Source organism: Monodon monoceros, unplaced genomic scaffold (genome assembly GCF_005190385.1).
Source record: "Monodon monoceros isolate NGI ecotype Baffin Bay Population unplaced genomic scaffold, NGI_Narwhal_1 Super_Scaffold_22, whole genome shotgun sequence".
Classification (NCBI taxonomy): Eukaryota; Metazoa; Chordata; class Mammalia; order Artiodactyla; family Monodontidae; genus Monodon; species Monodon monoceros.
In genome coordinates, this window is record NW_021703779.1 from 84,962,440 (window position 1) to 84,987,731 (window position 25,292).

Consider the following 25,292-nt stretch of genomic DNA (forward strand, 5'->3'; position numbering starts at 1 on the left):
TCTAAAAAGTGGAAACAATCCAAATGTCCATCAACAGATGAATGGATAAACAAATGGGGGTATATACATATAATGGAATATTATTTGGCAATAAAAAGAAATGAAGTACTGATACATGCTTCAACATGGCTGAACCCTGAAAACATTATGTTAAGTAAGACAAGACAGTCACAAAGGACCACATATTGTATGATTCTATTTAAATAAAATGTCCAAAATAGGCAAATATATAGAAATTAAAAGTAGATCAGTGACTGTTTAGGGATGGGAAAGATATGGAGGTTGGGGAGTCACTGATAGCTAAAGGGTATAGGGTTTCTTTTTAATGTGACAAAAAGTTCTAAAATCAATTGAGGTGATGGTTGCACCGTTCTGTGTATATACTAAAAACCATTGCATTGTACACTATTAATAGGTGAATTATATGGTGTATGAATTATAGCTTGATAAGGCTGTTACCAAAAAGACACTACAAAAAAATGACTAACTGCTCAATGGTTTTCATATTTTTTCTTAAGCTTAAATGGATATTAATGACTAATATCTTTTATGGTAAAGAAACATTCATCTGAAGATTAGCAATTCCTGTATTTTATTTCAGTGTTTTATTCTGTCAAGTTCAAGTAAAATTAAACAAAGCTTTTAATTTAATATATTATGACCCAATATTATAAAGGCTTTCCAGTCTATCCATCCACCCATCCCTCTATCTACATATATGCACAAAAGATATCTGAAATAATTTTCACATAATATGAGTACTGGGGTAGTAAGAATTTCGGTGATTTGTTGATTTCTTTATTGTTTCCTATACTGGTTAAATGTTTAATAATGAGTATGTGTTATCTGTATTTGTCTTCAAATTGTTCTTATAAAGCACAAAGTAAATATACCAAAATGTTAATGTTTATATGTGGGTTGCAGGATTAGGAGGTTTTTTTTTTCTTCCTTCTTTATTCTTTTCTGTACTTTCCAAAGTTGCCTACAATGAGCATCTATTATTTTACAAATAGAAGTAAAAAAATAAAAGAATTAAAGGAATGTGTAGCAGTTCTTTAAATGATTGCTGGTTCTTACCTGGGTTCCTTCTGTTGCTCCTGAATGATCTTTCTTCCTGGCCAGATATTGCCCATCTGTGACTGATGAAGGAGGGACTGTCCCACTGTCTCTCTTTTATTCACTTCAAGACAAACAAAAGCATGGCAGAGGGGTGGTGATGAGGGGGGCAAGGGAAACACAGCATGCTTGCAGAAAGGATCAACACAATCTTCATGTTCCCTACAAACAGGCTGAGCTCATGGAGTGAAGACACCACCAATAAGAATACACTAAGATTCCACAGCAGAGGGTCTATCAGCCACAGCAGAGGGTCAAGCACCTCAAGGAACCATTTCCCGACAGGTCCGGTACCTGCAGGTTTGTGGCGCAGGGACATCCTGATTATCTCACTGCCGGTGCGGTAAGCAAAGCGATTCACTTTCTGGTCATAAAACCAGTCTCCAGTTGCCTTCTTCAGCTCTCTGCAAAAGAATAAAAGAAAATGACATATGGATTAAAAAAAAAATGCCCTTGACATTCAACCAACAAAGGATGAGGGGAGAAATTCTAACCACAACTGGGGCCCCATTTCTTCTCTCTACTCAGCCATAAGTTAACACTCACATTTCCTTGGCGCACACCTTGCATCTCCAAATACCATTGCTTTCCTGGATACGGCAGTCCCGACACACCAGGTGATTACAACCCCGACAAGTGTTGGTCTTGGGAGTCAAACGGCCCAGGCTCTCCTGGCACCGGGCACAGGTCCGATCACTATAGTGTTGGCTGCCCCTTTTGGCCCCTTTCCTTTTTATCTCCAGTAACTCATTCTTCAGTCGTCTGCCAAGACCCAAAAGAGAAACACAAGTGATTTGAAATCTGCATAGGCTGGATGGAGAGGGGTTGAGGGGTAGAGACAGTAAGACTATTTGGTTCTGTGGAAGCAACCTCAGAACCCAACCTGACCCACTGAGGAGTTGTAAACCTCATACACAAGTTCCTCTGAAAGTCAGATGAGAAGTATAAGGAAAAGTCCAGGTATCGTTGGTTAAAGGCCTGGGAGCCCATGGTTTTTCTGGGACTCTTACCTAATCCTTTTCTCATCTGCTTTTCGGAGCTCCTCATCTCGTTGTAGAACACTGAGGATCAAATCCCTTTCCACCTCAGACAGAAAAGAGAGGTCAAGTATCTCCGACATGACTTATTCTAGTTTTTCCTTCTACTCTTCTTTCTTCAAAGCTACCAGTCCAGGAGAGCTACCCCAGAGTTGCCTGAAATAAGATAAGAACTAATTTCGCACAGGTAATTTACTCCAGAAGAGGCCCACAGCCCTAGAGCCTTTCGGTGGGCTACCTCCCCCTTGAGCCAGGCTAGAGATAACATAGAAGTATGTGACCAATTTATCATTCCTACTCCCAGCTGAATCCTACCCTGAAAATGAAGAGGCTTTGATTTTTCAAGAAGAAACACTTATTCATGACTCTGCCAAAGGGTTGGGTCTTTCAACATAAGTCTGGAAAGAGCACAGAACAGCTGAGTCAAATTCCCCCTCCACCAAAGAGTATCCTCAATCATCCAATTTTCAATTTTTTTAATGTTCTCAAGTAACAAGTCTATTAAGCCAAATAATCAGACAGCTGGTCTCTGTAGTGGAGAAAACCACACAGGGACCTCTGCCAGTTGAAACCCATTTCCCCTTTCCTGACCAGCGTTTATGTTCCCAGGATGCAGTCAGCTTTCTGCTACACTTCAAAACTGCTGTCACCTACTCTATCTCCCAAAGTCCTTATTGCTAACACTACCCAAGAATATCTTCACCTATTTCACGCACATTTGTTGAGAACTCAATCACAGGTATTGGGCAACATGCTGGGGATACAGAGATGAGTAAGGCACAGTTCTTGTCTTTAAGAAGGTCACAGAGTAGTAGGGGGAGACAGATACATAGCACAGTGTACTAAGTGCTATTAAAGGGATAACAACTTGTTATGGGAACTTACAGAAGGGAGTAACTACTTCTATCTTGCCTAGAGAGGGAAGAGAGAGAACTATACATGTGGAAGGTTTTACAAAGCAGGTGGATTTTACCTTATAGAACAGAGTATATGTTTGTTGGTTGGGGAGAATGGTAGGAAATACAGGTTGGAACCAGGTTATGTAGCTCTCGAATACTCTTAAAAATTAAGAATTTTAAAACTGATGACATAGACAATAGAAATCCATTGAGCATCTTTGTTGTTGCTTTGTTTTTGATATTGGGAAATGACATACTCAAATTTGTTTTACAAAGATCGCTCCAGCTATAGTATGGAAGACTGATTCAAAAGACAAATTGAAGTACAGTTAGTAACACACTGTAAAATATGCATACTCCTTAGGCAAGCAATACCACATCTAAGAACCTACCCAAAAGAAATATTCACATAAATGTGTATGCAAGGTATACGTACAAAAAAGTTACTGCAATATTATTTGTAAGAGCAAAAAGAAGTTCTTTAACAGAGAAATCATTAAACAAAACAATACTTCCATATGATGGCATACTATGTATCCATTTTAAAAATGTGGTAGATCTGTATGAAAATATGTTCCTGAGTGGGAAAAAAAGTCATTTCAGGACTGCACTTGAATGATCTCTTTGGTAAAGTATTTATCTATACATTTGTATATGCAAAGAAAAAGGTCTAGAACAAAACCCATTATTATTGGTTTCTCTTGGGAAGCAGAACTGCAAGGGGGCAACTTTTACTTTTTACTTTACATAGTTCTGATTTTTTTTTTACAAACATGTCTTACTTTTAAATTTCAAAAAAGATAAAAGTTCAAAGGAGACAGGGGGATTATTATAATAATCCAGACAAAAAGACAATCTAGGTTTACTTAACTATGCTTCTAACCAATTAGGCAAAGTCACTGTATTTCTGTCATCCTCTGGTTTCTCATCTACGAAATGACCTACCTCTCAAGCTTGTCAAGAAAATTAAATAATGTGTGTTAAAGGTCCCATCACAATGTTTGGAACACACGTTTGGAGTACACGTACTCACTGAATCTGCTGCAGGGCAGGCCTAAACCAGAACAGGAAGACAAAAGAACACAGAATAGGTTTGAGAAGTAGAACTGACAGAATGGAGTGACTGATTGAGTGGAGAGGATGAAGAAGGTGAAGGCAAAGATGCCTACTGTGTATGTCAAGGTTAAACAACTGACTAGTAACAGTCCTGACAGTGATAAGGGCTGTAAGAGAAGAAACAGGTGTGGAAATAAGGCAAGAAGTTTCATTTCAGTCATATTGAGTTTGTGCTGCATACTGGATATCCAGATAATTAGGTTCTGGAAGTAATTGGAGGCATAAAACTGTACCTCAGGAAGAAAGACTGCATCTGAAAATATAGATTTGGTTGTCATGAGAGTCAAACAGCCCAGGATGGACAGAGCATGAGAAATGAAATGAGGATCATACTTACCTTCTCTGCTCTCCCTTGAAACTACACAACAAGCACTTGTCACTTTTTAAAACTAATTACTGACAATACAATAGAGAGTATAAACAACACAGCAAAGTGACACAGGTTCCAGAAATCTCAATATTTTCTTGACTTCACTATTTCTTGGTCTTTATTGAACTATAAGATGCTAAGCCTCTTTCATAGGCCCTTTCTTAGGTAGTCTTGAGGAAATATTCTTAATTCTTATCCCTGAGGAGAATATATACTCTCCATGAGAACAAGGACTTTTTCAATATTCTTCTATGTATCTGGCCCAGACTTAACACTGTATTTGGCACATTGTGTTGCATATGCCACCACTACTGTTGATCATCGTCACTGTCATCATCACCCCAACAGTTCCGTTTACTGAGAATTTATTACATGCCAGGCAACAAGTACTTTACATATATTAACTAATTTAATCCTCACAACAACCCCAAGAATGAGTACTATTATTATCCACATTTTATAGATGAGGACTCAGGAGAGGTTAGGTTAACTTGCCCAAGAATAAACAGAAAGTAATTGCAGTTGCTGGGATTCAAGCCCAAGCAATCAGATTCTAGAGCTAGTGCTCTATTGGCTCTGTCCAGGCAGGATCACGGCCAAAGCAATTATAAAATAAGCAATTATAAAATATTGAACAGAGCAATCAAAAGCATTGTGGAAATGAATTCCCATATGTGTGATTATGGCTGAAGAACTGGCAAAAATTCAGCGGCTCCTAGATAAAATAGGTATCACCAATTGCCTGTCAATTAAAGACCAAGAATGGCACAGGCATACTGGAAATGAGAGCAAAACCAGATTTATTAGAAAATTGATGTTTGTGGAAAGGCAGCAGAGTTCTGTGATGAGACAAGCACATTGGCACAATAATGAGACCAAGTAATAGTAAAAGCCAAGGAAGTAACAGCATCATTGAGGAAACAAAGACAGCACCATAACAAAATGGAACTGCTAATACTGTACATCTTCCCTTTATTTTTCACTCATGGACTTGACCAACCAGAATTGCCCCCCTCTGGAATCTTAAATTCAAGAATCCCTACTTTTCAATTACAGCTTACTCCCACTACACCTGTTCTTCAACCTCATCAAGACCACAGTCTCTTGGGCCCACCCTCCATTTTCTCTTGGTCTACTTGCCTCCTGTTGATCTATCTTCCTTCCCTACCCATCCTGGACTCCAGATGGCTCAACATTTGAACCACTCTCACCAATATCTTCCATATTCATGCACCTTCATCTCTCTGCAGCAACTGTCCATCAAAATTCCAAACCTGTACCAATGCTATAGTAGTCTGCCTTTTCTGCTCCTATACCCAGGTCCTACGTAATTCCTGGTCTACAATCTCAGCTGGACCCTCACTGTCACCCATAAGTCTTTTTACATGCCTTTAGTTCAGTTCCCTTACCTAGTCCTTTCAGGTTCTATTTTAAGCCTTCATTCATCTCACATCCCCACTTCCCTTTCCCCTAGTTCCCATCAGACATCCTTGTTTCACCCTTGTAAAAAAAAAACAAAAACGTTTTTAGAATCCATCAGCCATGACCTCCATCAGCTCCCTGCCTCCTCTCCCCCATCACTTGCCAATGTGACTCCTTTTAGAAAAGCCACATCCCGTCCCCAACCCCACCTTGGACCATAGGTTGCTATTTCCAATGTTAACCCTGTTACTAGCCAGCTCACTTGAGATGCAATCTTGCAGAGTCAGTAGTGGGGAAAATAAAACAGAATAAGAAAAAAAAATTTAAAGGCAAGGAGAAAAAGCATAGAAAAACTGAAACAAATAGAAAGCAAAACATAAGATGGTAAAAACAAGCTCCAACATCTCAACAAACAAAAAATATATGAGTAAAACTCATCCTTTTAAATATAGAGGTTAACAGACTATATAAAATTTAAGAATCCAGGTATGTGCCATTTCATGAGGGACACATCTATAACATAAAGATCAGGAAGGACTGAAAGTAAAAAAGATGGAAAAAATATACCAGATAAATGTAAACCTAAATAAAGTTGAGGTAGTTATATTAATATCTAAAAAATAAAACTTCAAAATAATAAAAGCATTATATAAAAGATAAGACCACTACATAGAGTAAAAAAACCTAGTATGTTTTATTAATAGGCACTAATAAAACACCTCCAAATATATAAAGGAAGATTATGTACAACTAGAGAGAGAAATTGAAAAATGGACCATCAAAATGGGAGATTATATAAAATAAGCTACAAGGATACAACACAGGGAATATAGCTAATATTTCACAATAACTATAAATGTAACCTTTAATAATTGTGAATCATTATAGTGTACACCTGTAACTTACATAATATTGTACATTAACTATACTTCAATTAAAAAAGGAAAAAAATGATGTAATCTATGTAAATTATCTAGCACTATACCGATAATTGTAGTCAACAAATAGTCTAGAATTTGTTAAAAAAAAAAGGGGGGAGATTAACATACTTCTTTCAATTATTAATAGTAAAAGCAAAAAAAAAAGTACAAGCAGATAAAATATTACTAAGTATGTAGACAAGTTGAACAAAATAAGCTTGATTTAATGGCCATATGTAGAATTCTATATCCAATTGGAAATCATATTCTTTTTAAGCACATATGGAACATTTACCAACCCCCCACCACCAAATGACCATGTACTAGGTTATAATGCAAGTCTCAGTAAATTTCAAAGAAACCATTCTCATACAGACCGTGGTCTCTGACCTCAAGGAAATTAAATATGAAATCAATAACAAAAGATAATTTTTAATCCTGATACTTTTAGAAATTTAAAGATACTTCTTAATAACTCATATGCCAAAGAAGAAATCATAACTTCATAATTGTACTAAATCTATCATTAACATCTTAAAGAAGAAACTTGCTGCCTGCCTCACCACCACCACCACCATGCCCATACCATACAGTAGAATGTTTTCTAGAAATTCAAAAAGGAAAACATGGGATAGAAATACTTCTTTTATATGCAATGAGTTAAGTGATATATTTTTATGGTAAATGGCACATCACGTTTTGAAAAATGTAACTCAGAAAAATAACAGGGGCACAAATAAGAAAACCAGACAAATCTGTGGTTAGAAAACCTGTCACTTTTCATATTCTCCCAACTGACGGATACAGCACTAGGATTTAATGGCAAAACCAAAGTCCAAGAAAACTCGTTAAGGCCCTTCACTGAAATTCAGTCAGAGGTATATAGTCAAAAGGGTAAGGATTATCTACTGAGAAGACCACAGCTCAGATAACATGAATGTCCGAACCCAAGCTCTGATGGACAATTTGTTCCATGTTAGTCGCGGGGTGTCAAGACTCGAATGAAATGTCTTAATATAGCATCCTTGTGGGGCCTCATGCCCACAAGAAGATATTTTAGAAAAGATGGTTTGTTGAGTTAGAAAATTACATATATTTATTGCTCAGGATAATATTTTAATGCAAATACTTACAAAGGCAAGAGGGAACTGAAAAATCTACCATCAGAATGGGAGGTTAATATACCTCTGTCTACTGATAGCACAAGCAGATAAAAACAGTATATATACAGACAACTTGAACAACACAATAATCTTGATATAATTGTAGAACACACGAACATGTGTAGAATTATTTATCCAAATGGATATATCCATTTTATACCCTAATCTTGTAGATTAAAAGATAATAATAATTAATAAATGAACATTAACACCAACACTAACACAGCTAGTTTTCAAGAAGGGGTGAGGGGAGCTCTCTCAAATTATCTTAAATTCTGAAGACCAGTTCAACAGAGCAGCGATATTTATTAGTTATATGACCTTGGGCAAGGGCCTAAAATATAAAAAAGATTATCAAAGATATAGAAGTCCTTGTAAGAACAGTACTTGACTTTAAAGTCATTGCGGTGTCCCCAAAATGGAAACTGGTGTGAATTAGAAAAACATCAAATAATATCCCTGCACTGGGCAGCAAATAAAACATATTTTTCCATGTTTAATTTGCTGGGCACACTGGTAACCTTCCCTCTCCCAAACATGCAATGCACATATAAATGTGAAGATGGTAATACTTATGCTCAAACTAGCAACTTCCACCAGATGTGGCCTTCTTGAAGGGAGGCACTGTATCTGGACTTCATACCCCCAAGAGCTTACTTGGCATAGTGTCTGATACACAATATGAGTTCAATAAATGCTTACTGAATGTCTTCACCCAGAAATCTATTTGTATTTATATGTTTAAACTTAAACTCACAGAAACTGAAGAGTGGTACTAGAGCTGAGAGCAAAGTATTTTTATTTTCCTGAGGCAGACTGGTGTCATGGTTAAAAGCATGGCCTCTGGACTCAGACTGCCTGAATTTGAATCCCAGCTTCATCAATTACTAGCTGAGTGACCTTGGGCAATGACTAAACCTCTCAGTGCTTCAATTTCCTTATTTGTAAAAGGAAGATAATAACTATACCTACCACCTTGGGCTTGTTATAAAGATTCAATGAGTTTTTTAAATATGTAGTGTTTAAAGTAATGTAAACACAGAGAGTGCACTCCAAGTTTTAGCTATTTTTATTTTTGTCAGTTTTTATATGTGCATTTGTGTTTTAAGATGTGACTGGGTCTTACAAAGTGACGTTTATTTTCTATTAAAGAATACAGATGAAGTGTGAGGTAAACTGCATCTAGACACCATTTAAAGTTTCAGGCATTTTTTTTAAGTGAGAAACTATGCTGACAACTTTAGAGGTGACCGTGAATTCCAGAAAAATTGACCCATGCTCAAGGGCACAAAGGCTGAATTGGTATTTAATTAGTCCTCTAAACCCACAAGTAATAATGATGTGCTGGTTTTGCACATAAATTCTATTCCATTATCAGTCATGTCCCACTTAAGTGATATGACAAAAGCATTTTGCTGTTTGGACCAAGGGCAATGGACAATTTTGGTAAAGTTTATACCTCACTGAAAATGAAAAAGTAAACCAGTGTCTTTCAAAGGATATTAGTTTAACCAAGAAATCCTGAATCAAACTGCTATTATTAAGCAAATGATAGTATGTTTTACACAGAAACTGATGAGTGATATGAAAAGATCTGCATCACTGCATGTCAGATTCTGTATACTTTTGAACAGATATTTAGAACTGATCTACCTATGTCAAGAAGCATGATGGTATGCACATTTTTGAAAAATTAGAATTGAAATTGGGCTACAAATTATAATTGGTCATGAAAATTTGGGATTATAAAATGTCAGTGGCCTTCTATTTCTGGCCAAGAATGGATGGATTTTTACCCTGCCTGGACCCCCCACCCCCCAAAATGGATAAAATACATAAAACAATGGTGATTTTCAAGACACTGAATATCAGGCAATGGAGGACTGTGATCCTTGGGAAATAGGAAACAAATAGGGTGAGCCCTCTGACTTTCCAGGCTCACTGTCTTGAGAGAGTTTCCAGGCCATGGTGCAGGGAGGACGAATACAGGCAGAGCTTGGTGAACTCCCCGAGTGGAGGTGACAGAGCTAAAAGTCTGGCTAGGGTTCATAGGACAGAGTACCTGAGAGAGCCACACAGAGTGAGGTCTTCAGAGACCTGCAGAGGGTCTCCCTCAAGTATTCAGCAAAGGACTGATCAGCACATGGCATGCCTGTGAGGAAATTACCCTAGGCCAGAGAAAGAACTCCAGCTGAACCGATTCAAAAGAACAGTGCCTGTCACTCACACATGACCAGGAGTAGTGCCTGTTCCACCAGTCAAACTGGAAAACCTCATGATTCACAGGGCACTGGGCAGAGTACTCAGAAGGGTCTTGCCTACATAATGGGAAATAATGAGCCCTAGACTGTGCACTGCTTTGGTCCTGCCTAACAAATCTAAACAGAACCTGAAAGGATCAATCTCTTTCAAGTAATTCAAGTGCATCCCAGAACAGAGCTCAAGCTTATTTCTAGTAATATAAAAATATGCAGCACCCAACAAGGTAAAATTTACAATATCTAGTACCCAATAAAAAATAAACAGGCATGCAAAAAAGCAAGAAAATACATGCACAATAAGAAAAAGTAATCAAAAACTGACCAAGAACTAACACAAATGTTAGAATTAGCAAAGTCATGAAAGGTGTTAAAAAGACCCAAATCAAACCTAGAGATTAAAAAACAATGTCTGAGATGAAAAATACACAGAATTGGATTAACAGCAGATTACACATTTCAGTAGAAAACATTATTGAACTTGAAGACAGCAATAGAAGCTATCCAAATGAAACAGAAAGAAAAATTACTGAAGAAAAAGAACAGAGCATTAATGAGCTATGGAACAAGTTTAAGCTGCCTAATATGCATGTCATTGGAGTCACCAAAGGAAATGGGGGCACTGAAAAAATATTTGAGAAAATACTGGCCCAAATTTTTTTCTAAATTTGATGAACACTATGAATCCACAGATCCAAGAAGCTCAATGAACTTCATGCACAAGAAACAGAAAGAAAACTGCAGCACATGGCACAGCATAGTCAAAATTTTTAAAACCAGAGATAATGAGAAAATCTTAAAAGCAGCCAGCAGGTGGGAGGCGGGAGGGAAACAACACATTAGATACAGAAGAACAAAGATAATGATGAAAGCAAATTTACCATTAGAAACAATGCAAATGAGAAGGCAGTGGAACATCTCTAAAATACTGAAAGAAAAATACCTGTCAACCTAGAATTCTAAACCCAGTGTCATTCAAAAACAGAGGTGAAATAAAGACTTTTTCAAACAGGCAAAAATTGAAAGAATTAATCACGAGCAGACCTGCAACTATAAAAAATGTTAAAGGAAGTCCTTCAGGCAGAAGAAAAATAATACCAGATACAAATAATAGAAATATGGGTCTATAAAAAGTAATGAAGAACACATGCTATAGTAAATGTGTGGGTAAAAATATTATTTTCTTATTTAAATTTCCTTTAAAAATATAATTGACTCCTTAAAGCAAAAAATTAGAAAACAATATATTGTGAGGTTCAAAACATATGCAGAACCAAGTTAGAAGACTTACACAATCTGTTTTCAAGACATTATAAACCTACAGTAATCAAGAGAGTGTGGTAGTGGCATACAGATAGACACTGGAAGAGAACAGAATCCAGAAATAAATCCTTATGTTCATAGTCATTTGATTTTTGATAAAGATGCAAGAGAATTCAGTGGAGAAATGATAGTCTTTTCAACAAGTGGTGCTGGGAAAACTGGATATCCATATGCAGAAAAAGTAAAGATTTCTTAGATATGACACCTAAAACATGATCCAGAACTTGCTAAAATAGACTTTATTAAAACTAAAAACTCTGTGCTTTGAAAGATGTTAATAAGAAAATAAAAAGACAAACTATATAGACTGGAAGAAAATATTTGCAAATAGTACATCTGACAAAGACTTGTATCCAGAACATACAAAGAACTCTCAAAACTCTATAATTAAAAAAAAAAAACCTAAATTTTTTAAATGAACCAAAAATTTAAGCAAATGCATCACCAAAGAAGATATATAAATAACAAATAAGCACCTGAAAAAATGTTCAACATCATTAATCATTAGGGAGACGCAAACTAAACTCACAATGAAATACCACTATGCACTTAACCAGAACAGCTAAAATTAAAAGTGTAACAAATGTTGGCCAAGATTTGAAGCAACTGGAACTCTCGCACACTGCAATGGGAATGTAAAATGATACAACCACACTGGAAAACATTTTAGTAGTTTCTCAAAAAGTTAAACATATATCTCCCATATGACCTAGACTTTCCATTTCTAGGTATTAACCCAAGAAAAGCAAGAGCATATGTCCATGCAAAGACTTGCATGTGAATGATAGTAATAGCATTATTTATAATAGTCAAAAACTGGAAACAACCCAAATGCCCATTAAGAGGTGAATGGATTTTTTTTTAATTGTGGTATATCCATATAATGGAATACTGTTCAGCAATAGAAAGGAATGAACTACTGACACACACAGCAATATGGATGAATCTCAAAATAATTACGCTAACTGAAAAAAATCGGACAAAAAAGAACACACAGTAGTACATGATTTCATTTATATAAAACTCTAGAAAATGCATATTAATCTATAGTGACAGAAAACAGATCAGTGGTTGTGGGAAAAGAGGGATATAATACAAACAGGAAGGAAGGATTACAAAATGGCATAAGGAAACTTTTGAAGGTAATAGATATGTTTAGTTTCTTGATTTTGGTAATGGTTTTATGGGTATAGAGAGATGTCAAAATTTATCAACTTGTATACTTTAAATATGCACAGTTTATTGTATGCAAATTATAACTCAGTAAAGTTGCTTTTTAAAGTTTTAAGATTAAATGTAACTAAACCTTGCAATCAGCAGTTTTACACTCCTAGAATACCTATAAGGCAGTAGCAGATTTTAAATGCATTCGAACAGTAAAATGTTTTACATCAAAGGGGCTTTTTATAAAGAATAAATAATACAGAGTAGATATGAAAATGTTTCTACTATTATTTTTGTTTCTTAAAAGATGCACTTCAACGTCTAACTCTTCCAAATGAAGAAGTTCCACGAGTTTTGAACCACTTGTTAAAAATGGGAAAAGACAGCATGCTGAGAGCTGAGAAGATGGAACAGCAACAAAACGTTTGTATAATTGTTACCTGAAACTACAATATGTGTATTGTTATTTAGTAAGTGCATCCAACAATGCACTTTTTTATTTTTAGATTTATGTTTTGTGAGGTATCCTTTACTCAGCTACAACAGTCATTAAAATCAAGTATAAAAATAAACAACTTAGAATCAGACCTTCAGGTAGCTGTATCATAAACCAAGATTTTGTTTAAACGAAGCGCACAATGTCACTGTTCTCATCGAAATGAGAGCAAACGTTGTCACACTATTAATAAATATTACAATAATCTAAAAAGCGTTCATTTCATCTCATATCCTTCTTTATTTCTATTTTTGTAAATGCTTTATAATAGATAATATTAGGACAGTGGCAAATATATAGTTTGTAAATAAATATATGTATATTAGGGGTGATTGAAATTTTTGGTAGTAAGGGAGATTGATCAAAAAAGTTGGGAAATGCTTTACTTAAAGAAGGGTGAAGGGAAATCATTCTTATGAATTGACATGTATTATTGTGATTCTGCTTGCATATAGTTATAATATATGTTAATTAGGAAAGAATAAATCATTCTGATGACTGTAATATAGTTGGCCTGATGCAAGTAGGGCAACTTAATGAATAAAGATTTGTGCTGCCATAAGGTACATTCCAAAGTGGACTCTATTAACTAATTGTGACCAAGGCAATTATAGTGTCTGAAGCAGACCAATCTAGCACTGTCAGAATTAATACCTATTACGTGTGTGGGTTTCTAAAACATGAATGAAGCATAGCTAGCAAAATCCAGCCCACTTTGGGAAAAAAAACTAATTATTTGAAAATCTAAAGGTAAAAGAGAGTGGATCTTACAGCATAGAAAAATGAAACCAAAACAGGTTATGTGGTGAGTCTGCAGAACTCAAAACAAACAAACAAACAAACAAAAGAACTCCATGTAGTAAAGAAAGCTTCCAGGGATGCAGGGCTTCCCTAAATCCCCTTGTTTGGATCCAGCCACCTATGCACAAAGGCACCAACTGAGAACATCGTTTTGGTTGGTAACCAGCTGAGTGAGCATGCAACATTGCTTATAGTCAACAAAATGTTTACATTGAGATACTGTGTTGGTTATTTTATCAATTGTCCCTTTCAACTCCCATCTCCTCAAGTCCCTTCTGGATCCTAGATTAAATAATGTGAATGTATCTGGTCCCAAAGATTCTTCTGTGAGACCTCCCTCTCCTGTGCTGGTAGTTATCTCTGAATGTCTGTGTGATTTCAGGCCTTCAAAATCCTACTTCTTCCCCTGACCTGGAGCTCTGCATTCTGCACTGTTTACAGAATGCTCACTAGTTAAGAGGGCCAACTATGTGCTAAATGCTGTGCTAGCTGGCTAAGGACGAAACAATGCAGAGTACCTGCCCACAAAGAACACACAGTCTATCAAAGGAGATAGTTAAATAGATAATCATAAAAGAACATGGTAATCAAAGAAATATACACACAGGGTATTATGGGAATGCTAAGGTGGGACACCTATTCCAGCTTGGGGAAAGGGGACTAGAAAGAAACACCAACAGTGGCACATGAACTAGCTGTAAATAAAGTCTACCAGTTAGTTAACCAGGTAGAGGGCACAGCATTTACAAAAGCAAAAGCAAAAGCATGGAGGCACAAAGCAATGTGGTATAGGCAAGGAGTGCACTGATACTGTATATCAAATTGTAAGGAAGGATGTGGAAGAGGTAGGTGGGGATCAAAGGAGGAGCTTGATATGCTATGCTCAGAAACATGAATAATTAGCCTTTGACCATGGGAACGACTGAGGACTTTTAGGGAAGGCAAGGACTCATTAGATCACTCTGACAGTTTTTCAGAATATAAATTTGAGGAGGCTCTGGTATAAATCCAGGGGGAAGATAATGAGAGCCCTAAATAGAGAGCAATGGTAGTAGAGATGAAAAGGGGCATACTGAAGAATTAACACTGGTGTAAAATCTGCAGGACCTGTGAATATTCTGTAACACAGAACAGTCTCTTCTACTAGGACTTGGAGTTCTGATGTGCTAGATTTCTTTTTTTTTAATTAATTAATTATTTTATTTTTGGCTGCATTGGGTCTTCATTGCTGCGTGCGGGCTTTCTCTAGTTGCGACAAGTGGGGGCTACTCTTCATTGCAGTGCGCAGGCTTCTCATTGCGGTGACATTTCTTGTTGTGGAGCACAAGCTCTAGGCACACGGGATTCAGTAGTTGTGGCACGCGGGCTCAGTAGTTGTGGCTTGCGGGCTCTATAGCTCAGGCTCAGTAGTTGTGGCACACGGGCTCAGTTGCTCCACGGCATGTGGGATCTTCCCGGACCGGGGCTCGAACCCATGTCCCCTGCATTGGCAGGCGGATTCTTAACCACTGTGCCACCAGGGAAGTTCCAATGATGTGCTACATTTCTAATTAAGAGCAGTATGGCATAGAAAAGTACCTACAAGCACTGGGTCTGGAGCCAGGTTCCAAGCACAGCTTCACTACTTTTTAGCTGTGTGACCTTGGGCCAGTTACTCAACCTCCCTGAGTCTCAGTTTCCCAATCTGTAAAAACGGTGATTAATAATAACAGCTCTTGCTTAAGGCTGTGAGGATTCAAATATATGTCATGATTAAAGGGCATAGCATAGTGCCTGGTCTAGAATAAGCAATCAATTTTGGTAGCTGTTTAATTTTATTATAATTAACCATATGCTTTAGAAAATATATGAGCAAATTGCAGTTTTGACATCTTACTATGAAATTTGAGAAATCGAATCAGTATTCTTGCCCAGATGGAAAGTCACCTCTCTGCAGGGAGGTAGCTGACAAGCGTAAATATTAAGCAAATATTAGTAATTAGATATGATCAGTTTAAAAGATATTTATTTATACACTGTTCCAGACAGAGTTTAAAGTGACTCACAGAGATGCATAAAACATAACAAAATAGCATAAATTTAAAAACTAGGATCAAAAAGAAGAAAAGCAAGAGTGGAGACAAAATAGAGGTGTGAGAATCAAGGCTACAAAACAAAAGGGCAACTGAGGCTTCCCAGTGGTCGGCTGGGGTCCAGGCCCCCGCAAGCCCACCCATGGAGCAAATCTACAACTCAGACAACATACCCAGGCCTGCCCGCACTGGGGTCCTTTCTCAAAAGCGTTATGGTAGCCAAGGTGTTTTTCATTTTCCCCTAACAATGAGAAATGTATAATAGCTCTCAATTTTACAAGATTCTGATCTTGGGTTTACAGTAAGGTTCTCTTGCCCCCCACAGTCCTTTCCAAAATAGGTTCTGTAAATGTGGAGTTTGCATGTACTGAGGCATTTTGCAGTTTTACCTCCTTTTAATATATCTACCAACTGATGAAGATGAAGATGAAGAAGAAGAAGAAAGGAAGAAGAAAGCAGCTAACACTTCTATAATGTTTACTATGTACCAAGCACTTTTCTAAGCACTTTACATACACGGAGTCATTTAGTCTCACAATCATATTATGAGGTAGGTACTATTATTATAATTCTTTGCAAATGAGGAAAGTGAGACACCCATCGAGCAAATAACTTGCCCAAGGTCATATGCCCTATAAGGAACAGTCTGGTTTTTGAGCCCAGGCAGTCTGATTTCAGAGTCTGAGCTCTTTATGCTATAGGGTCTCTTCATATTCTGAAAACACTGCTTGTACATGGTAATATTTGGAAAAGGGGACATCCTTCCCACAGAAGCTGGAGGTACAGTTTTTTAAAAGTCCTCAGCTAATGTCAGATGAATGTTTGAAAGGCCAGTGGTCCAGCTTACCTTACCTTACCTTCTCACCCCTGACCTCCCCACACAATAACGTGCACCAGGCTCAGAGCAACTCTACACATGGGAAAGGACCCATTCTCCTCATCCAGGACACCCCTTCTAAATGATGGTAGGAGTATATACGGGGGGAGTAACTAAAATATAATCTCTTTTGTTAGCTCTTAGAAACACAGGTGGGGAAAATTTCCTCCAGATTGAATCCACATGGTTACCTTTCAATACCACCAAATTCTGTTCATAAACAGTTTGAAGAAATTCCCACTTAAAATAATATATATTAATACTTCTCTAAAGTAAGTGCCAGAGGGAAGTGGGACGTCTTATATATATTTCTCCTGCAGAGTGGTTATTTTGATACATGGAAATGTGGTCTTATTTTCATGATTTCACACTTTTCCTGCTCCTCAGCAATTCCAGGCGTCTTAAACCTACCACCGATCCTAGAAGGCAGATCTCCATAAACGTGGTACATAGAAGTAAGTAGAAAACAAGACCATGTGTCTAAACACTCCCCTCAGCAACAGGAGAAATGCATTTATTAAGACAAAGCCCATTTGGCTTTCCAGCTTGCAAGATGTACACTTCTTAGAAGCTTCCTCTCACAGGAGCCAGACAGGCTCACTAGAACCCCATGAGGTTAATGGGGAGAAGGATGGCCTGTTCATCCCCTCCTCTGCCCAAGTCAGTTTCCTTAACAGCCCAAAAGCTTTTTTAAAAAGATAAAAAATCCACAACTAAAAGAACAGAATGCTTTAAAATCCAGGTTTATATGCATAAAACACTTTATTTATAAGTCTGGTGATAGCCAACACATTGCCATTTTTCAATAAGCCTCATCACCCTGTGAAACTCCATTATCTTTCCTTAGTCAACAAGCTTTGATAAACCAGCATCCCCCCAGGGAAGACCCTCTTCTCCTGCCTGGGTCACAGATGGTGGGGATTTCTAAACTGAACTCTAGCTAGCATCTAATTCTTTCTTGTAGGCCACATCACCTAAAAATCACTCACACAGTCCCCTTAAATAAGAAATCACGATGGTTCATGACTAATCCAGCCCATGTTCACACATAACTGTGATTTCATGCATTTGGTTTCTTTTTTAATTTTAGGGATGCTGTGATCTAGCTATGGCCACAGAAACCTTAAACACAGTGAAATAACCTGTAGTTGAACTTAAATTGAACTATATATATGGCAGATAATTTTAAGGTGTTATTTAAGGCCTGTAAGACATAAAATAAATGCTAATTTCTTTCAAATAAAACATTAATAAATGTATACATGAGTATATGTACACAAAAGAGTAGGTAAAAATTGGAGAATATAAAATAAAGTGTTAACATACAAGCTCTCTTTCCCTCCTAAGCTGCTTAACCATAATTACTTGACACATTACATCAAATCCCTAGAACAAGGTTAGTACATGTATTATCAACATCTGGTCTATAGCTAGAAGCAATGTCCTAATATTAAAAAAAATACTGAAGTATTATAAAAAATTTAAAACTGCTAAAATGTTCAAATTGCATGTATTATATATTTGTTTTGTCTTCAATTCTGACATAGCATATAAAAGTACCTTTAAAAGTTCTAAGCGGGGAAGATATATGAATTTTCGTAATTCAGTTAATATAACTTACAATAAATCAAGGCACTCAAAATGTCTAGATGGACTTTCCTAGCCCCACATGCATAAACATGTGACCTTAGTATTACACATTCAGTAATCAGCATATCAATGAGGATGCCCTTTTATTTTATAAAAATTAATAATCTCCCCCACTAGACAATAAATTGTTTGAGAGAAGGGACTTTGTTTTGTTCACTTCTGTACCCTTCAGTGCCAAGAGTGCTGTCTGGCACATAATATGCACACAATAAATATTTGTTGAATGAATGAGCTGGCATCAAAAATACTATATATCGGGCTTCCCTGGTGGCACAGTGGTTGAGAGTCCGCCTGCCGATGCAGGGGACGTGGGTTCGTGCCCCGGTCTGGGAAGATCCCACATGCCGCGGAGCGGCTGGGCCCGTGAGCTATGGCTGCTGAGCCTGTGCGTCCGGAGACTGTGCTCTGCAACGGGAGAGGCCACAGCAGTGAGAGGCCCACGTACCGCAAAAAAAAAAAAAAAAACAACTATATATCATATTCAGCCACACCCAAGAACTTATCACCCAGGACTTCTCCACATTTGATATCATTAATTCAAATATCCCACTCTTAACTACAATCCCCTGTCCTTCTGGCCTGTTCACTCAATGACCTCCCCCAGCCCTACACCAGTTCTCAGACCTCATGGCAGGGAAGTAGTCCTCCACAGACCTTTCACTCCCACCCTGTCAGCTCCTTCCTGTCTTCACTTCCTTTCCTAGACAGTTTGGATTCTATTGTTTCAACTGCACTCTTGTCAATATCCTCAATAACCCATTTTCATTGCAAATATCTAACAAAAACGTAACCCTAGGAGAGCCCAACTGTTGTGCGTTATGCCTGCACTGGGACTACTGATATCTACTGAAGAAAATAATCACAATCTGGTAGATTATGATCAATATGAGTTCTTGGTTGCCAAGCTCACTTCAACACTGCCTGACACTCCAGCTATGCTTCCCTAGTCCTAGCTTGCTCTCCTGCTCACCACAGTATTTCAAACCTTCCTCAAGCACCTCAATACTCCAACCCAAACCCTGCTCCACTTCAACCCCTGCTCTAAGAGGATGACCTTTCCTCTTCCATCATAGGGAAATATAAACACTCTCAGACAAGTTCCTGCCACCAAATCTATAAACCTATTTTCATCTGTATCTGTTCACTTTTTGTTCTTCCCAACTGTAATGTCCTTCCTCTTGTTTAAGGGTAATCTCTCCATTTCATTCTGGATCCTCTCCCATCTGGCATGAGGACTTTACTTGGTAAGGACTTTGCTCTATCAATTACCTCTTCCTTCCCATCAGCCTTTAAAGACATCTAAGTCCTCCTAAATTTAAAAAAAAAAGAAGAAGAAAAGAAAAAATTTCTCTGGATCTCAACCCTTCCCCTACTACCACCCTTTCCTTGCTCTTCAGAGCCAAATTTCTCTAAGGAATTGTCCATATCCACTGCCTCCACTTCCTCATATCCCCAAACATTTCTCAGCCCACCAAAGTCCAGAATTCCTCCCTCCACTCCCCTGAAATTGCTCTAAGGTCAACAAGAACCTCCTAAATCCAATGGACAGTAGTCAGTTTTTATTGTCGTAGACCTCTCTGAATCTTTAGCAACACTGACCATTTTTCAATGGAGCCATTCCATTTTGAAAAACTTCTCCTATTGATATTCAAGTAGATGCACAAACATATATCATAAGGATGCTCAATGTTTAAACCAGCAAAAAAAATTATACAATTTAAGCATCAATAAGAAACTGATTAAATAAACTATGGTACATACATAAAATGGAATACTATGTCACTGTTAAAAAGAAAGAGGTAGAAGACTTCCCTGGCAGTCCAGTGATTAAGACCCCAAGCTTACACTGCAGCACTGCAGCAGGCACAGGTTTGATCCCTGGTTGGGGAACTAAGATCCTGCATGCCGGGGGGCACAGCCAAAAAAAAAAAAAAGAGGTAGTTATATATATATTGACATTGAAAGCATGCCAAAAATATTAAGTAAAAAATACACTGTAAAACATATATACTATAATTCCATTTGTATTTTGTAACATATAATTGCAGACAGGATGGATGGATGGATGAATAGATGGATGGAAGGAAGAAAGGAAATATTTCATATGGGCATGGAAAATGTCTGAAAGGGGATACAAATTTAATATTGTTACCCCTGGTGAATGGGATGCAGAGAAGAGAATGGAAGACTTATATGTTATCTTTTATTGGGTCAAGTAATAAAAATGTAGTCAGATTCCTAAGCACACCAACATTTCCAAAGTAGGTAAGAAAGAAGTTCAAAGGAGATCAAAAGGGAATGGCCAGAGAGACTGTGTAAGATATATTTTAGTGTTCCAGAGATAAGGGAGGAGAGAAAGGTGGTTAATGGTTTCAAACATGGAAAAATAAAAAGAAGAGGTAAAAAATAAGAAGAGGTAAGTGTCCAATAAACCAAGAGCATGAACAGATAATTCTTGAAGGAGGAAGATCAAATGGCCAATAGATGTAAAAAAGAAAAAGTTTCACTCTTACTGGTAATAAAGATTATTTTTATCTTTGCCTATCAATTAAGCAAAATTTTAAAGACAATATTTAATTTTAAAAGGGAAGATGTAAGAAGTACTCACATACTTTGTTGGCAAATGCAAATCAGTTTTGAACTAATAAGGACCTACTGTAGAGCACAAGGAACTCTACTCAATATTCTGTAATAACCTATATGGGAAAAGAACCTTAAAAAGAGCGGATATTTGTATATGTATAACTGATTAAATTTGCTGTACAGTAGAAACTAACACAACATTTTAAATCAACTATATTCCAATAAAAATTAAAATAAATAAATAAATTTAAATTTGATTTCTAAAAAGCCGAACTTCAACTTCTCACAATTGCGATTAAATCACTGATTATATATTATGTTCTTTTTTTTAACACATACCTCCCCTGCTGAAATAAGTTCTACCAAAAAAAAGGCCATCGTCTACCTTCTTCTCCACTATATCTCAAGCACCTAGCCTAGAAACTGGCACATTGTTGGCTCTCAGTAAATCAACCCATACTTTCTGAGAAATTACAAACAATAGTTTAAAGACACTGATACTAAAGCTATTCTGATGCCTGAGTTGACAGAAATACAAACAAGAAACAGTGTAGAGGTCATGGAAATTTTCCATCTCTTACGAATTACTCAAGTTCAAGGTAGGTTTAGATAGACACAGATATGAAAGCCACAGTGGTCTGTCATTTCAACTATTCTGGCAGCACTGTCCAGTCTCCTACCCTCTTATATGTCTGTCACAGCACCCAGAAAAATCCCCCAAACTAGACTGACTCCACTCTGTCTCTACACCTGGGCTGATGAGTGCTGTTGGAGAGAATGGATACAGGGTTCTGTGACTTGGTGAGAGACAAACTCAAGTTATCCAAGCCTTTCTAGGCTCACTATGATGTGGCAATCTGGATGGTTTGCCTCTAAAGAGCTCCTCTATTCATCCCTCTCAAATGCTGTTCCAACCCTTCAATGCTCTCATCAGTTGGAACCTCCCGCAAAATCCTGTCCTTCCATAGCTCTTCCTCCTCCACAGCTTCACCAATCCTGCCCTCTTTCCCTCCTGTCTCAATGGAAGAGCTACCTCCCTTTCTCTAAACCCGTCTTTTCACCTCTTTCACTCTGAAGTCCCCACCCTCCTGCTTCCTCAGCGACCTTGCATGGATCAGGCTCTGTGCCATCTACACATAAATGGGCTCATCTCTCTCCTATATTTAAAAGGGAACGAAATTAACATTTTCTTCTCCCCTGTGCCCCACTGTCTATAGGAAACACTGTCCTTCCTATCATAGCCAAGCCTCTTCCAAATGTATACTGTATTCCTTATCAGTCCCTCTAAGTGCTCTCTCCCCAAACCTCTACAATCTGCCTCTCTCCTCCTACCGCACTGATGTCATCACTGAGATCCTAACTGCCAAATCTAATGAGCATGTTTTTAAAATGTTTTATAGTATGTTTTATCTGATTATGAGAGGGGTACACATCACGAACAAAGTTACGACATACGGCAGACTAAAGAGAAAAAAAAATTGCACTGTATAATAGGCAATGGTTAAATATCCCTAATAATAGTGTTCTTATAAACAAATGAAATATATAACCCAAAAGAAAAATGTGCAAAGGATATTAAGGAGCAAGTCTCAGGAAAAATACAAATAGCTAACACACATGAAGATACTCAGCCTTACTAGTGACCAGATAAATGAAAGTTAAATCAGTTAGATACTATTTTTCACCTATCAGATTGGCAAAAATTAAAGACTGTCCATTCAAGGGCATGAGGAAAAGCACTCTCAATGGTGAGATTGTAAATCCTCTTGGATGACACTTTTGTGATGCCTATTCACATTTTTTAAATGTGCATATCCTTTGACCCAACAATTCTTCTACTAGAAAGCTATCCCACAGAAATATTTCTGTGTGTCTATCTAGATCTACATACATCATTGAGTACTGTGCAAAGATGCTTATTGCAGCATGTCGTGGCTTGGACTAGGGTGACAGAGGAAATGGAGACGTGACAGAATATAATGACATGGGGCTTCCCTTGTGGTGCAGTGGTTAAGAATCCTCCTGCCAATGCAGGGGACATGGGTTCAAGCCCTGGTTTGGGAAGATCCCACATGCCGTGGGGCAACTGAGCCCATGCGCCACAACTACTGAGCCTGTGCTCTAGAGCCCATGAGCCACTACAGAGGCCACGTGCCGCAATTACTGAAGCCCGCACGCCGAGAGCCCGTGTTCCGCAACAAGCCACCACAATGAGAAGCCCACACACCACAACAAAGAGTAGCCCCCTCTTGCCACAACTAGAGAAAGCCCGCAAGCAGCAACGAAGACCCAATGCAGCTAAAAATAAATAAAATAATTTTTTAAAAAAAATTAAAATAAAGAATATAATGACATGGTTGGAAGTTCAGGTCAACAGGACTTACTGATGAATTGGGTGTGGGGGGGGTGAGAGAAAGACAGGAATCAAGGGTGACCCTAGGTTCTTGGTTTGAGCAACTGAATAGATGATGGTGCCATTTTACTGAGATTGGGGAGGCTGAGGGAAGGGGCTAGGGATTTGAGAGGACTCAAGAGTCCTGTTTTGGAAACAAAATCGTGGACATAGAGAACAGACTACTGGTTGCCAAGGGGGAGGCAGTTGGGGAAGGGATGGATTAGGAGTTTGGGATTAGCAGATGCAAAGTAGTAAATAAAGGATGGCTAAACAACAAGGTCCTACTATATAGCACAGAGAACTATATCCAATTATCCTATGATAAATCATGATGGAAAAGAATATTAAAAAAAAGAATGTATATGGAATTCCCTGGTGGTCCAGTGGTTAGGACTCTACACTTTCACTGCTGAGAGCATGGGTTCAATCCCTGGTCGGGGAACGAAGATCCTGCAAGCCCCATGGTGTGGCAAAAAATATGTGTGTGTGTATATATATGTGTATGTATGTATGTATGTATGTGTATATGTATATATAAATATATATACATATATAAATATACATGCACACACACACATATATACACATGTATATATAATTGAATCACTTTGCTATACAGCAGAAATAAATACAACATTGTAAATCAACTATACTTCAATTAAAAAAAAAGAAAGAGTCCTGTTTTGGCCAAGTTATGTTTGAGATGTCTATTTGATATCCAAGTAGGAATGTTGAATAGGCCATCGGATATATAAGGCTGTAGCTTAGAAGAAAGGCTTGGGACAGAGACATAAATTTGGGAATGATGAGTGTACAGACAGATGGCATTTAAAGCCATGGGGCTAAGACACTATAAAACTCTTAAAGGAAAACATAGGCAGAACACTCTATGACATAAATCACAGCAAGATCCTTTTTGACCCACCTCCTAGAGAAATGGAAATAAAAATAAACAAATTTGGACCTAATGAAACTTAAAAGCTTTTGCACAGGAAAGGAAACCATAAATAAGATGAAAAGACAACCCTCAGAATGGGAGAAGATATTTGCAAATGAAGCAACTGACAAAGGATTAACCTCCAAAATTTACAAGCAGCTTATGCAACTCAGTATCAATAAAACAAATAACCCAATCCAAAAATGGGCAGAAGACCTAAATAGACATTTCTCCAAAGAAGATATACAGATTGCCAACAAACACATGAAAGAATGTTCAACATCACTAATCATTAGAGAAATGCAAATCAAAACTACAATGAGGTATCACCTCACACCAGTCAGAATGGCCATCATCAAAAAATCTAGAAACAATAAATGCTGGAGAGGGTGTGGAGAAAAGGGAACCCTCTTGCACTGTTGGTGGGAATGTAAATTGATACAGCCATTATGGAGAACAGTATGGAGGTTCCTTAAAAAACTACAAATAGAACTACCATATGACCCAGCAATCCCACTACTGGGCATATACCCTGAGAAAACCATAATTCAAAAAGAGTCATGTACCAAAATGTTCATTGCAGCTCTACTTACAATAGCCAGGACATGAAAGCAACCTAAGGGTCCATCGACAGATGAATAGATAAAGAAGATGTGGCACATATATACAATGGAATATTACTCCGCCATAAAA

General features: G+C 37.6%; 1 protein-coding gene across 5 annotated transcripts in view; it reads right to left on the minus strand.

Annotated features, from left to right (window-relative positions):
- Nucleotides 1-25,292, minus strand: part of SYTL4 (synaptotagmin like 4) — an 89,840-nt gene that overhangs the window by 39,954 nt on the left and 24,594 nt on the right. For 4 of the 5 annotated variants that reach the window (XM_029241433.1, XM_029241432.1, XM_029241435.1 and 1 more), the window contains exons 2-5: nt 2,127-2,309; nt 1,663-1,878; nt 1,411-1,520; nt 1,078-1,180 (exon numbers count right to left, since the gene is read on the minus strand). In XM_029241433.1, coding sequence (XP_029097266.1) covers nt 1,078-1,180; nt 1,411-1,520; nt 1,663-1,878; nt 2,127-2,236 — 539 coding nt within the window. In that variant the 5' untranslated portion in view covers nt 2,237-2,309. Of the gene's footprint in view, nt 1-1,077; nt 1,181-1,410; nt 1,521-1,662; nt 1,879-2,126; nt 2,310-2,468; nt 2,492-25,292 lie in introns of those variants that run through there. The other variant, XM_029241434.1, reaches the window with a different exon arrangement.